This window comes from Miscanthus floridulus, chromosome 8 (assembly GCF_019320115.1).
Source record: "Miscanthus floridulus cultivar M001 chromosome 8, ASM1932011v1, whole genome shotgun sequence".
Taxonomy (NCBI): Eukaryota; Viridiplantae; Streptophyta; class Magnoliopsida; order Poales; family Poaceae; genus Miscanthus; species Miscanthus floridulus.
Window position 1 is genome coordinate 205,968,806 of NC_089587.1, and position 14,489 is coordinate 205,983,294.

The following is a 14,489-nucleotide window of genomic DNA, read 5'->3' on the forward strand; positions in this document are numbered from 1 at the left end:
GGATCATTAGAAGAACAGAAAGATTTTTGACTGGGAGAAGCACCACTAGTTCTACATTGAGCAATGGGAGGAGATGCACGACAACGTGGACGAGAACAACGAGCCACACACGAATCATGAGTTCAGGCGGTACCAAGCTTGGTACCAGCGTGCGACACGTTGCAGGCTGAGGGTACAGTGGACAGAAGATGACTACGCCGACATCGAGTCCTCCAACGATGAAGACACGACGTACGACCAATCTACTCGTGCAGTAAGGCAGGTGGAGGCAGGACCGATCTTGGACAGAGTGGTAAGTCAATTGCCTTATTTTTCTACTTTAAGTTGCATATTGATACATTAGGCGTTAGAGTTATCTATTTTAGTTAGTGCCACCTTCGAGCCGTATCATCCTTATCATACGTTAGATTCTTGTATAAAAGAAAACAAAACATATTGATATCTGTTCAGAAGTATTATTACTGAGAACTTTGTTGCAGGGCAATACACTCAAATGCTCCGTTGAAGAAATTGAGCGCATTCGGTCGAGAGTCAGGGATGACTACATGCGTAGCTTCCTAGACGTAAGATTCAAAATATTCTTTCAAACATATTATTAATACGTTATATTCTTTCAGTTAACATAATTTTATACAACAGAGACTGTCACATCGGCTACGCCGTGCGGCTGCTCATTGTGGTTGCTGGACAGACACGACGCAAGACGTGTACATTCCATCCGCAGGCAGAGGAGGCTTAGGTTCCTCTAGCCAAGCAGCTACAGGGGACGGGGACAAGGACGAGGACGATGACGAGGACGATGTGGACCAGAGGCACAAGGAGCTTGGCCCCTCTTAGCTCCATGACGCTCCCTCAACTCAGCCTACACAGCCTCCAGGCACTAGGCGATGTCGTCCACCTGACCCTTACACTCCAGGTACGAGCGCTCTCGGTCATAAGGGTAAGGGTAAGAGTAGGAGACTGTGAGGGTTGTGGTAAAGGTTAGTATGGACTATTATGGATTTTGTATTTACTTTCCTGTGACTATTTGGAACTGTATGGACATTATGGACTATTTAGACTATGCAGGATATGTTATGTTGATTGTGACGTTCGTTGTGGTTGTATTGTGCTCTTTGGATGATTAAATGTTTGGATTATATAATGATGTCTCTGTTTGTAACTGTGGATGCTCCTGAAATAAGGGAAACTCTTGCGATTTTTTTCGTGAATCATTAATCATTCTACACTACTAAATAGGCACAAATGTAGTACACAGATTAAATGCAAATTCATTAGAACGTGTACAGTCCAATCGTATCATACAAACACTTTGCAGATGAATATAGGCTTTTTCAAGTAACAGTGAACGAATAAAGGCTTTTCAGACAATGAAAATAGACTTTTTAGTTACAAGGACAACAATGATTTATCACTTCACTGACATAGTACTGGCATGCAAGGAAGCACAACTTTTATTATGTATAGTCCAATCGTATCGTATAGACGTGGGACGGGAACCCCGACTTGGGTCGGGACTTCCGACGGCCACAGTCACTGTGTAGGCTAAGTCACTGGGCGTCAGGACTTCTGGCATGAGTCATGACTTCCGACTGTCGGGAGTTCCGGCTTATGTCGAGACTTCTGACACCAACAGCCACTTAAAAATATTCTACGTACTCGTGGAGTGCTAGAGTGTCTCTCTTTTGATTTTATTTTTATGCTTGAGCACTCTATCTTCCTCAGACTAACTAAGTTTACATCCCTCTTTATAGTGCGGTGGATCCTAAACCCAAAAATAAAAATAAAACCATTGGAGAGCACATAATGAGTAATAGCTGCGACATATCTCATTAAGATCACATTAGTCCCTAATTTGGATGTCATCAATACACCAAAACCCACATAGGGGCAAATGCACTTTCAAATCCTCAGTCTGAAACATACTGAGTAAGCAACTTATCATTCGAGTACCAGTCCTCTACTATAACCTTGTTGTTGTGGCTAGGCTCACCTGCATTACTCTGACCTGCGTGTCGCCTATAGTAAGTGGCCTCCGCTTCATCTGCGGCCTCTGCGGCCTGAGTGAAGAATGAGTCGTCATCCTCCTCCGCCTGCAAGCCCGCCTCTGCTAGAGCAATGAGTTCGCTCAGTCTGCTAGTGTCGTCATCAGCCTCCTCCGCCTGCAAGCCCGCCTCTGCTAGAGCGATGAGCTCGCTCAGTCTACCAGTGTCGTCCTCAGCCTCCTCCGCCTGCAAGCCCATCTCTGCTAGAGCGATGAGCTCACTCAGTCTGCCAGCGTGTCCTCATCCTCGTCTCCCTCATCGGACAACATAATCAGTGATTGAATGGTGCGACCAGCTCGCGATCTGTGCTCATCTAACTTCTTTTTCTCATACCTTGCACGAGCCACCTCTACGGTATGTTCCTCGCTGCATCCGATCCCTTCATTTATAAAATGCAATCAGTTAGCAACGGTATTATATTACATTTAAAATCAGGCAACGAAAAAGGCTTTCAAGCACTCACTGACATATAATGCAACAACATGCTCATTCAAGACCTGCATCTATACTCTTGTCTCCTCCCTTGCCTCCTTCCTTGCCCTCTTCTCCTCTAACGTCATCCGTCTCTCCAATCCTCATTTGTCAAGCCCAACATCGATCGGGTTACAAATAGCGCGCTGTCTAGCAAACTCACGCATCTTTTCTTTGTGATGTTTAACGAATAGGTTGACGTAGTCAGGTCCATATCCCCTCTTCCGTGCAATTACTTGCCTCCCCTTGAGTTCATCCAAGAACTTAGCTTGACCATCATAACATTCCCACATACATTTCCTAGTGCTATGTTCAAACAAAAAATTATATCATATATGCCTTAGCAAAACAAACAAAATACGATTTCATGTTTACCGCAAAAAATAACGAACCTCATCATAGTCAACCATATGGCCGCAATAATGGCCTATTCCAAGCTCCGAAGCGACTAGGCCATAGTTGGATTTAACACCACATTCGCACATGATAGGAGGTGCTTTGTAAATTACCCTTTCTTTCTTCTTTTCCTTAACCTTTTGCGATTCTTCTTGCCATTGGTTCTTAGGACCATACAACCACTCCTTGAAACGACACTTCGCCATTGAGAACACCTAAATAAGGTGACATTAGTACATGCATGCATAGAACTAAATATTTAAACAGATACACTTTCCACTTACTTCATGTTTGTTCGGACACACAAACTCCAAAGTATTATCAGGGTTTATCATGGCTCGATCTTCGCATTCGCACAGAGGAGGTTCCTCGAGTTGTCTAACTGCGGCTAGGTACTTCTCCTTAGCCGTCATTGGTGGGGGTTAGGGGGGTGGAACCCACCGCTTGAAGTGCTCACTTGAATGTCTCCCTCTAAACCAATCGTCGAAAAGGAGGTACCTATGGTCAAACTTGTCTGCACCGTTGATCCACTAAAAGAAAAAGCACCTCTCATGGTCCTACACAACGAGATTTCAACAAAATATTAGTAGCATACTTACACAAATAAAAAAAGATCGTGAAAACAATTACTTACATTAAAACGACTGCATGTGTAGAAGCAACGCGCCGCTGTGTCTGGATGTTTTGATTGAAACACGTGGGCCGGGAAACCACAGTCACAGTTAGGGACAGGGAGGTCAGGAGGGACGGGGGCATCTTTGCTAGACGCGTCGGGGTATAATTCTCGAGGACGACCCCGTTTTTGCCAAAACTCATCCCGATACATTTCTTGCATCTAACAAAACGGATGTAATTTAACAAACAAAAATCAAAACATCACAAATTAATGCCAATGAGAACCATAACTACAATACAACCAATTTCGTTTTAAGAACCGAAAGCAATTAACATTAAACCCTAAACCTAGGGTTTCCAATGTTATGCAAAACAATGAACCCATAAAATATAACAACATGCGCTGTGGTTACCTAGGTTTAATACAAATATTAAAAATTGCATGAAACCCTAAGTAATGACGATTCTTATATTGAAAAATCCGACTAATATAGACCAAATTTATGCAAAAAAAACTAGGAGGAGAACGCGGATATCTTGCTCTCGAAGATCTACGGATCAAATCAAAGTTTCCAAGGTCCAATATGTCGATTCGTGAGGTAGGGCGAAGTGGGGAGAGAAAAAACCCGAGAGGGAGGAGAAAGAAGTCTCGGGCAAGAAGGTTGGGGCCGGGCTTAAAACACAAGCTCGGCGCTAGGAGCTACGGCGCCGAGCTTGGTGCCAGGGTGACTGGCGCCGAGCTTCCTGCCATGTCGCCGCCACGCTAGCACCGAGATGTGTAAGCTTGGCGCCAGCAAAGATGACGCTGAGTTAACAGTCCAGATTCTGAAATTTTATCTCCAGGGGCATATTTGTAAAAAAAATTCAAAAAAGGGCTAAAAAATAAAAAATTCGGTCCGTGCGCGCGGCATCACGGTCATCGGTCAGCCGGTCGAAATTTAAATGGGCTCATATGATCCATAATGGCAAGATAGGAAGGCCCAGCCCAATAATCGCCCGGTTCGTTTGGGCTGGTTTGACTTATAAGCCATGGCTGAAAGTACTGTTGTCTGGTTTGGTGTGAGAGAAAAATACTGTTCGTTGGCTGATAAGCCATGGCTTATAAGCTAAATACGATCAAGCGAACAGGCTGAATATCGTATGTCCTTCCTCCTTAGCCTTGATATGTAGCGCTACGGCGGGGGCAAACCCTAGTCGCCAGGCGTCCAGGGAGCGAGTACCAAAGTTCATAGGGTTTATATCCTGTTCTACGCAATCATTTTTGAGCGGTTTTGTTGCTTGTTTGTATTCAATGGGCGTTGCTTGGGTGATTTTGTATTTGCCTTGCTTCGCTTTGGACCACTGGATCGGCCTTGCTTTCCTACTAGTACCTTTTGGAAATCAAGAAGCGCAGTCTTGCGCTTGATTTGCGTAGACATGAATCGACGACTTCTGTTTTGGTTAAGTCGCACCATTAGCCCCCTGCTCTGTGAGGGGTGGACGCAGGAAAAAATGCGAGAAAAGGGTATCTATGGGTGCAAGATTAATGGATCGGCCAGGGGCTCTACCTCTGTGGAAACCAGTGATTTTCCTCAGAGTCATATCTTCTGCCACATCATCATCTAGCTGTTGTTTTCTTTCTTGTATCCTCGGAGTCATATCATCTGCCACAACATCATCTTGCTGTTGTTTTCTTTCTTGTATTACTATCAGATATGTTTGCTCCCTTCTGTTAATCTATCGAGTGTAGTCATGCTCTGAATTCTGTTTAGAAGCGAAATGAGGAGACTGAAATATCTGAATGTTTTCATGTGGAGAACAAAATCACAAACCAGAAATCATAAGTGGCTTACAGGACAGAGAACCGCAACCGGCCCCCGCGTCGCTCCAGGCCAGGGCGACTCGGGCGGCGACCGAGTGCCGCCACTAACTCCCGCCACCCTCCACATCTCCTGTCTCGCCGTCACCTGAGTGAGCCGCCAGTGGCCCACGAGGACGACGACGGTGGGGCCTTCGAGGCTGGGCTTCTATTGGGAAGCGTTCGTGTCGTCTTCTGTGCCTGCGGTCTTCGGCGTGCGGGAAGGCGGCAATGGCACGGCGGGCCACATCCTCATCGTGGGTGGACAGATCCAGTGATCCGACGGCCGGATCCACCCATCTCGGCCACATCGGCGGTGGTTGCACCTGTGCTGGTGGTGTTCGCGGGGGTGCGACCCTTGCAAAGGCGGGGGCGTCCGCGGCCGCGGAGCTGCTGCTGCTGGATGTGGGCACGGTGGCGTGCCTCCAAGCCCAGCCGTTGCTGCCGTCTCCCGCTCCCAGCAGCTGGCTGGTTCGTCAGCCGCAATGCTCGGCCGAGGCGTGCCGGATTCTACGCGGGCCTGGCCGAAGATGGCCAGATCTGGTCCATCGACAACCCTCGGCGGCGAGGGGAGGTGGGGGTAGAGCTCGACGGCTGCGGCACGATGTGGCTACCGTCAGAAACACCGAACCGTTGGTCGTGCGGTGGTGTTTCGCGTGCAGCTGAGTCAGGTCTGGCTCCGCGTTGCCCGGCCGGAGGGGGTGACGGCCGACGCAGCTGTGCTGCTGCTGCGTGCAGCCGGCGCGTCGAGGCCCCTCTGAAGGGGTTACTGTGGAGCGGCAGGACAACGGTGATGGCAGTGATGGATGGCAAGGGGCCTTGCTTCTTGGCCCGACGTTCGTGCTTGAGGACTCCTTAGGCGAAAGCCTAGCGACGGCGACCCTATGGGTGCCGCTTTCCCTGTTGGGGGCGTCGTGTATCCCTAGCACTATCATCCAAGGGTGAAAGCCCGATCCACTTTGGACGTGCGACGGTGGCGCCATCGGCGTTGCTACCTTCCTGAAGGCGTCGCGTTTGGATTTCGTTGTGGCCTCGATGTCTCCTCGGTGATTGTTCTTCGCTTCTTGGCGCCTCGATGACGCGTGGAGGCGGGTCTTGCTGCGAGAAGTTGAAGCTGCTGTGTCAGGGACGTGGCTCGGCAACGATGACACGCGGCGGGCCCCCACCGTCATCGTTGGCTGGGGTCTGCTAGGGGTCGGCAAGCGCTGGAGGCGAGGCGTGTGGCCGTGATTGGAAGTCGGAGCTGCTCTTTGCGGGGTGCTTGAGCTTGGCAACGATGACCGGTGGCGGCCGCTTGCTTCGGGCTCGTTGGTGGATGGCTTGTGTGTGGGCTGCCATGAGAAGTCGGAGCTGCGGGCGTCTTCGGCCATGCTCGGCAACGATGACCCATGGTAGTGTGCCGTGTTAGTGCTCAGCTGCGTCGTGTGGGTTGGTTAGCCTTTCGGGTGCGTTTTTTGACATCCCGTTGGCTAGCCCTCTTGTACATAAATTCTTTCTGTCTTAATTGAGCGGCAAAGCTCCTGCCTTTGTTTAAAAAAATCATGTGGAGAACACACTTATGGTCTTCAAAGTTCTCTGATTGCTTCATGTTCAGACTTTTATTCTCACATTCTTTCATGTGAATTAAATCAACATGTAGCGATTGCAAAGCAAATGAGGAAGCTATACCATCTGAAAGTGTGCTGTTGATAATTCTCGGATGGTCTTCCAAGTTCTCTGATTGCTTTCTCTATGTACCTTGTACCTATGGTATCCAATTGATGTTTGTCTAGTGCAGTAGTATTCTTCTATTTTCTTTTACCGGCCCGACGCAGTTCATCCTTGCCACGTGGTTCCTCAACTCCGGCGACCTCCAGCTCCTCGCAGACGACATGTGGATGGCGGTGCGGCACGGTGCTCGCGGGCGTGCGGACGGCGGCGCGGTGAGGCGACACTGCCCACAGCTGGTGAGCATGGGGCAGCAAATGGACGGAGGAGGAAGAAGGGCGCATCACAGCGCATGCTCGTGCGGGTGGAGATGACGGCCGTTACCCCAAAATTGATTGAACGTGACGGAATGCTAATTTCGGTTGAGGCTTACATCTTTCGATGGTATTTCACGTGACGGAGCTTTTTCAGTGGTATTTTTCGATTCTCATAATCTTTTGATGCTACAGAACCAATTCTCCCCTCTTAGAATGACTAACAGCACATGATTTTCAAGATCCACAGATCACAAAACTTAACAGCTCATTCTCTTGCAACACAAGCTAGAGCTTCTTCTCGGTTTGTATGCTCGAAACCCCTCACAGAGGCTCATGTCCTGTCTTGGACAGCCTTAGACCTATAATAATGTTCTTAATTTAATGTGTTCCGTTTCTTATAAAAAAAGAGGGTGAGGCATGCCAGTCAGGCATGTGCCACACGTCACCCTGGACACTTTTCAGCCGAAAACCGATAACCGAACCGAACCGAGCTGAAGTTTCGGTTTGTTCGGTTTTCGGTTCGGTTCTCGGTTTTGCAATCATCAAAGTTCGGGTGTCGGTTTCAGCGTGGAATTGAACCGAAGCACCGAATTCATCTCCCCTGTCCCTGTGCTACTACCCTGCTTCTCTCCGTCCCACCCTCCCACCTTGGCCCGTATAGGCCCAACCCAACCTCGCGGTTGCAGCCCATCTCACAAACACAAGAGCCTTATTCGTAGGAGTTCTCCCATCCCGGTCTGTCTTCCACGAGTTCGTCCGTTCCAATAGAAAATGCAGCAGCGGTGCCGGTGCCAGGGGCGGGATGCGGGGCTGCAGCAGTCGACGAGGCATCCTATGGCCGGCGCGGCGCGGTCGCGTGAGCGAGCTTGCGGGCGGCGGCGCGAGGGCGAGGCGAGGTCTCAGCGACGGCGGTGCGAGCGCGAGGCGAGGTCTCAGCGGCGGCGGCGCGAGCACGAGGCGAGCTCGGGGCTTCGGCGGCGCGGCCGTGACCGTGAGGCATGCTAGCAGCGACTAGGTGAGAGGCGCGGTGAGCGACGGACCCTGCGGATTTGTTCTTCCCGGTTCTGGCGTTTTCCTTTTCCCTTTCGATTTGTTCTTCTCTGTTCTCACTTCGGTTGGATCGGTTGAACAAAAAAACCGAACCGAGTAAACCGAAGCCAAAATCGTCGGTTTTCGATTCTATAGAACACCGATCGGTTGCTGATTTCTGGAAACCGAAGTTCACAGCAACCGAACAAACCGAACCGATTTGTCGGTTAACACCGAATGCCCACTCTGAGCCACACGGGAGCATCTGCAGAGATGGTGAGCATGAAGAAAGGGGCACTAAAAATGCAGTGGTGCCATTTCTGCAGCCCCACGCACTGATGGCACCGCACGGAGTGGGAAAAAGGAAGCAGGCCAAGCTGCTGGTGAGTGACTGCCAAGTGATCTCGAGCGACTGGGAGTGGATGGCCATCGTGAAAACCTCATCACCATGACACCACCACATTCCTTGTATCGTTCCACTTTTACTTCCCCACTACTTCTCAACTCTGACTGACCCAACTCCTTATGATTTGATCAGGAAGAAGAGCCCCTCGCCAGATTGGTTAAGAAGGTCATGGGAGGTAGGAGGATTTTGTTCACGAATCTCGATCTGGAGGAAGAAGCTCCACCGGAGAACAGCGACGTCATGAAGCTGCACTCAACCTTCTAGGACGAGAAAGGAGGGGGTGAATGGGAAATAAGACCCACACTGGAGAACAGCAAGGTGACGAAAGTAACTGGGCCTTCTAGGGAGAGGGGAGGTGGTGAATGGGTGAGAAGAGGAAGAAGACTGGCTAAGGGTGCTACTCAGCGAAGCAACTGAGCCTTGGTTAGGACCAAGGGGTGCAAATTGGATGGTTTTGATTGTTAAACAGTGTATGAAAATCAGACGCTTGCAATAGTTCGGGGCCAAAAATAGACTTTTTATTATTTTTGCCACACCTTATGTACCTGAGTTCTTTATGAATCAACATGTTGGCATGCTTACCTGATGCATCCGTTTGTCTCAAGCTGATTTGGTCTCGTTGACGTGTCATGTGAACTGGGAACTGATTGTTGTGCTCCATCATATCGTCTGTATTTTGGGTAAATGGCTGATATAGCGAACAGATTTGTTTGTAGATTTGTAAAAAGGAACTGAGCTACTAGTGAACAGCTAAATCATCTATATTTTGGAATTGATGACAGTTTTTGCAGCAGACTAAAGTAATAATTTTTGTGTCGATTTGTTGCTTGTTCTGCATGAGCACATCACAACACTGACATCACCAAATTATGATGTATTGCTGCTTATCACGCCCGATTAGCGAAGCCGGATCTACAATTTTGCCAGGATAGGCTAGGTGGGCAAGGATTTCCAACTGGTTCTCAAGTCCATAACGCTTGTTTCCATTTTTCAGACAAAATGGAAATGATATACAAACGCCAGAACATATCTTTGTATCAAAGATCAATCAATTCAATTTAGTTCAGATTGCTTCAAGTGGGCCTCGATTTGGCCAGACTTCTTGATGCATCAGAAGTTGTACTTCCTAATTTTTAAGTACTCTAGCCTGATGTAACAATTTGTATGACTTATGTGCACCATTTTTTGTATAATTTGTTGTCTAGCTCTGCCATTGTATTGAAAGAAAATGAGTTCCCTGGAAAGATCAAAAGCTGATCACATTTTGAATTAAAGATTGCAACTAAAAGGGGCAACCAAAAAATAGCTTAACACGAGAATACTTGGAACATGCTTTTGAAATTAAATATCGTCTTCTGGAGGCAACAGGTAATTTTACAACATGTATAAAATGATACATAACATGGCATAAAGCTGGATAGAAACAGCATACAATTGTTTGCACATAACACAGCAGTTTGGCTATGTTAGCCAGGGCCAACTTTGGGGATGTCGTAGTGCTCGCTGAGGTTTGCCAGGTACTGGTTGAAGTCCTGGATGTGGTCCCTGTGCGACTTGTTGGCAACTTTGGCCAGCTTCTGCATGTCAATCTTCTGCTTCTGTTCCATGTAGCGTCGCTCAGCTGGTGTGAGATGATCATAGTCAGGATGTGGATTCCCTTCTTCATCTCCAATCTTGTCAGCTTCAATCAGCTCATTGTTGGGATCAGTTGGTAATTCAGAGCTTCCCCCTGAAGAAAATAACCATTGAATTGGATATGAAGCGAGTGTAGCCAGCCGAAAATGCTTAGATTCATGGAGTCCAGTTACACAAACAAAAGGTGAGACAATGTATAAAATTTAAAAGTTTTTGGAAAAATGAACTGAGCTCTGCAGAGTATTTTAGTAAAGACTGATCCAGCAATAACATGAGAAAACTATCATATCCTATCCTGTCATAACACTAAACTAATCCAAGTTTCCAAACCAATACATTGTCATTGCAGGTGCAGCCAACAACTGAGTGTCGGAGAAGGTAATAGGACTGGGGTTCTTTATTTGTTCTGCAAACAGTTCACATAGCCACTAATAACACTTATCAGCACAAACTAAATGGCAAATCCCTCTAGTGATGCCTCCAAGATTCTTTCTCAAGACATGAATACAAAAAACAAAGATACATGCAGCAATTGTATAAACTACAAACCAGTGTATCCAAATACAGATATGATGAGCATCAAGCATATACAGAGAAAAAATGCAGCAAAAATCTTGTTAGAAGCATTAGTAACCTACCTCCTATTTTTTATGGCATGAACATATATAACAAATAGAGGGAACCTAAACAGAGGTAATTATCAACTATTATGTAATAAAACAAAGCCAAATCGATTATTCAGTGCATGGAAACCCAGAAATTGTCAGAAGGTATCATGCACACAACCAAGCAGTTGATGGGTACCACCTCTAACAAACATAGTAATGCTTATCAACACATCCAGTTGTGCAGAAATTGAACAGCAGATGCTTAAGTTTAAACATAGTAATGCTTATCAACACATCCAATTGTGCAGAAATTGACCAGTAGATGCTCAAGTTTAAAACTGGCCAGTGTAATAATGAGAAAAACCTTTGTGGAGCTCATCGTGCCCAATCTGAGACGACTCCTCACGCTGATACTTCTTTTTCTTTTTCTTCACTCCACCATCCTTCACGTCCAGCGCTTTACCCTTCAGCTTCAGCCTCCCCCCAACAACGTTCTGGTATTCCGACATCTCGCTGTAACAATGAAATGAAATCCATTAAAGTTAGCTCAACAAAGCAAAGCAAAGCAAAGCAAAGCAGCACGTCGGCGTCGGGGCAGAGGCGGCGTGGGAGTGGGCGTCGGAGAGCTCGGGGGCAGCCGTCGGAGAGCTCGGGGTGGGCGTCGATGGCGTACGGGCGGCGCTGGAGGAGGACGAGCGCCCGCTCGGCCGATCCGTTGACTTCCTCCGTTCCGTGCGTACCAGCCCACGGAGACGGGAATTTCAGCACCACCAGTGGCAGGGTAATTTTGGAATAGAAACTAGCCACCACCCCTAAACGGATCAAAAGTGCATTCTAGCTTAATTGCCACGTTTTATAATGGCAAGGCAGCGAATCCCATATCAGAAATGGTAAAAGATCTTTGGTTAACTTAGAGGGGGTGAATGATCTCGTCAAAACAAACACTCAAACTTTTATCAAATTCACCCTGCGGCACTGTCGCTCTGGAGGGTGACACTGTCGGACTACGTCACTGTTCAAAGTCCGTGAACGAAAATTTAGATCGAAGAAATTTCCTAGCTTACTGCAGGTATAACAATCACAGATCAAGAGTTAGAAGTGGTAGAAACACCACACACAAGTAAATCGACTAAAAACCCTAGAAATCACCTCAACCACAATATATCATGCAAATAATGTAAATCAAGCACAAGTGACACAATGATTTATCTCGTGGTTTAGCTCGTCACCGAGACTTGTCTACCTTCATGTTGTTGAGGTTAGTCACTAAGGCTTAGAGTTTTTCAGCCCTTTCTCGTTCTCAAGTCAATAGACTTAACTCTTGAGATGAGGGGTGAGTTTACTAGCTTTAAGAGATGGTTACAAACCTATCGGGGCTGCCACATAAGTTGGCAAGCTCCACGGGCGATGCTCTAGACGGCTAGTGTCGGTGTTTTGGACCGACGGGTCCTCAACCAACTAGTGAAAATGTACTGCGTGCCCCTAATCCCGGATGGTGATGCAAAGAGACACAAGGTTTATACTGGTTCGGGCGATAGATGCCCTACGTCCAGTCTGTGAGATCGATCTTGTATTCCTTGCATCGAAATGCTTGTAGTAGGGGGTTACAAACAGGGCGAGAGAGGGAGATAGTCCCTGCGTGGAGCGGTGTGGGTTGCTTGAGATGCGGGTCTCAAGCAGCGAGGAAGTGTGCGCGTTACCACGTGTGTTCGTTTATCTTGCGAGCTCGTATGTGTCTAGGTGTGTGTGATCGTGAGAGTTGGCCTCTCTAGAAACAGCCCCGGTCCCTTCCTTTTATAGTTGAAGGGGGAACAGGGAGAATACATGTGTTAGCTACGAGACGTCGTGCGAATAGGGGTGGCATGTCCGAGCCCTGTAGCCTGTTACTATGGCGGCATGATCGATGGAGTGCTCCTGCCCTTGAAGTGCCGGAGCAACGCGCCGGTCACATCCGATCCTGTGCGACGTGGGAGCTCTAGTGATAGCTTGACGTAGGGCCTAGCGGGCGACATGCCGGTCGCTGTGTGTTGACCGCATGAAGTGCCGAGGCTCAGTTGGTGCCAAGGCCGAGCCATCGTGGGGGCTCAGCGGGCGCGAATCCCAAGGTTGCTGAGACCCTAAGGTAGACTGCCGAGGCGTGGAGGGAGCAGTTGATAATGTACACTAATCCCGAGGCTACAGTGACCTAGACCTGACTCCCCACGCCGCATTGTTCCTGGAGCAGGGGTTAGGTAGGACAGTGCAGTGCGGGCGCCGGTCGTGGGCACAGTGCCGAGCACAGTGTCCGGTAACCCCTGCTCTGTCCTGTCTCGGACGGCATGGCTTCGATGTGACTGGTGTCTCGTCGACCACTCCGCTGTGTCGAGCCGTCATCCGGCTGATGTCGTGGGAGTGGTTGGTCGCATTGATTGGGCGTGGCGTTCTGTCAGGGAGATCGGCCGAGGCGGAGGCGACGGGGTTGTTTGTCGAGCCGGCCTTGAGCGAGGCGGAGAATCGGTAACTCGTCCGAGGCCTTCCGGGCGGGGCCTCGGGCGAGACGGAGAATCGGTTTCCCGTCCGAGGCCTTACGAGCCGGCCTCGAGCGAGACGGAGAATCGGTAGGCCGTCCAAGGCCTCTCGTGTGAGGCCTCTAGCGAGGCGGAGAGTAGGTGGCCTCGGACGAGGCCGGGGTCTTGCCAATAGTTGTCTCTTGGCTTCGATTTTGACAGGGTCTAAGCGATTTTTTTCGGTTTTTGCTTAGGGGACCCCTTTTTATGGTACTCGACAGTAGCCCCCAAGCCTTAGGGTGAGTGTGAGCACTCTCCTCGAGGTTTTGTCGAGACTCGACTTGCGGCAACTCCCGGCGGGATGGTGTTTCGTACTCGAGGCCTCGGTGGATGCACGCGAATGCACCCGCCGGGTGTAGCCCCCGAGGCCCTGAAGGAATGGATTGATTCCTTCAGGGGCTTTTTCTCACATCGTGCGGAGAGTTTTATTGCATTTGCCGAGCCCATGAGCGCGAGTTCGGGTCGCTGGGCCTCGGTTTGGTTGCAGGAAGAGCCCCTGAGCCTCTGCTCGGAGCAAGAGGGTTATCGGGGGTTTCCCTATCTTTTTTGTGCGGCCCTCACGCATCCTTTTCGTTCGGAAGGAGGGGTGGAGGGTGACATGCTACCCTCGGTGGGCGCGAGCAGTGACACCTCCGGCGAGCTGTTATCGAGTAAGTCCGAGTGGAGGCCTGTGCCCCATTCGATAGGGGTCGGCTAGCGGTCCAAAGACGCACTCTAAGAGTACCAGAGGGCTTCTCTAGTGGGTGCTAGGGCCATTCGCTGGGGCCCGGTGGCTCGGTGCCTCCCTACGGTGGGATCCCATTCGGAGACTTCCCTGCCGGTCTCGAACACGACTTAGAGCATCCCAAGCAGTCATCTGCTCGGGTCTCGGCCATGCGCGGGCTCGCCCATAGTTGTCCCTAACTCTGTTGCCCTGGGGCGGCTGTCGAAACCCTCA

General features: G+C 49.1%; 1 protein-coding gene, 1 non-coding gene and 1 pseudogene across 2 annotated transcripts; 2 read left to right on the forward strand and 1 right to left on the reverse strand.

Moving 5' to 3' along the window:
* The first annotated feature begins 6,874 nt into the window (after positions 1–6,874).
* On the forward strand, positions 6,875–6,948 carry LOC136478816 (small nucleolar RNA R160; annotated as a pseudogene).
* A 64-nt stretch (positions 6,949–7,012) lies between these two features.
* Positions 7,013–7,089, forward strand: LOC136478815 (small nucleolar RNA R160). The gene has a single exon (XR_010764500.1). It is a non-coding gene; the product is annotated as a small nucleolar RNA R160 (small nucleolar RNA).
* Positions 7,090–10,082: 2,993 nt separating this feature from the next.
* On the reverse strand, positions 10,083–11,792 carry LOC136474692 (uncharacterized). The gene is made up of 3 exons (XM_066472258.1): positions 11,589–11,792; positions 11,371–11,519; positions 10,083–10,492 (listed from the first exon to the last, which is right to left on the reverse strand). The coding sequence occupies exons 2-3, from the start codon at positions 11,513–11,515 to the stop codon at positions 10,230–10,232; spliced, it is 408 nt and encodes a 135-aa protein (XP_066328355.1). The 5' UTR covers positions 11,516–11,519; positions 11,589–11,792; the 3' UTR covers positions 10,083–10,229.
* Between the last annotated feature and the right edge of the window lie 2,697 nt (positions 11,793–14,489).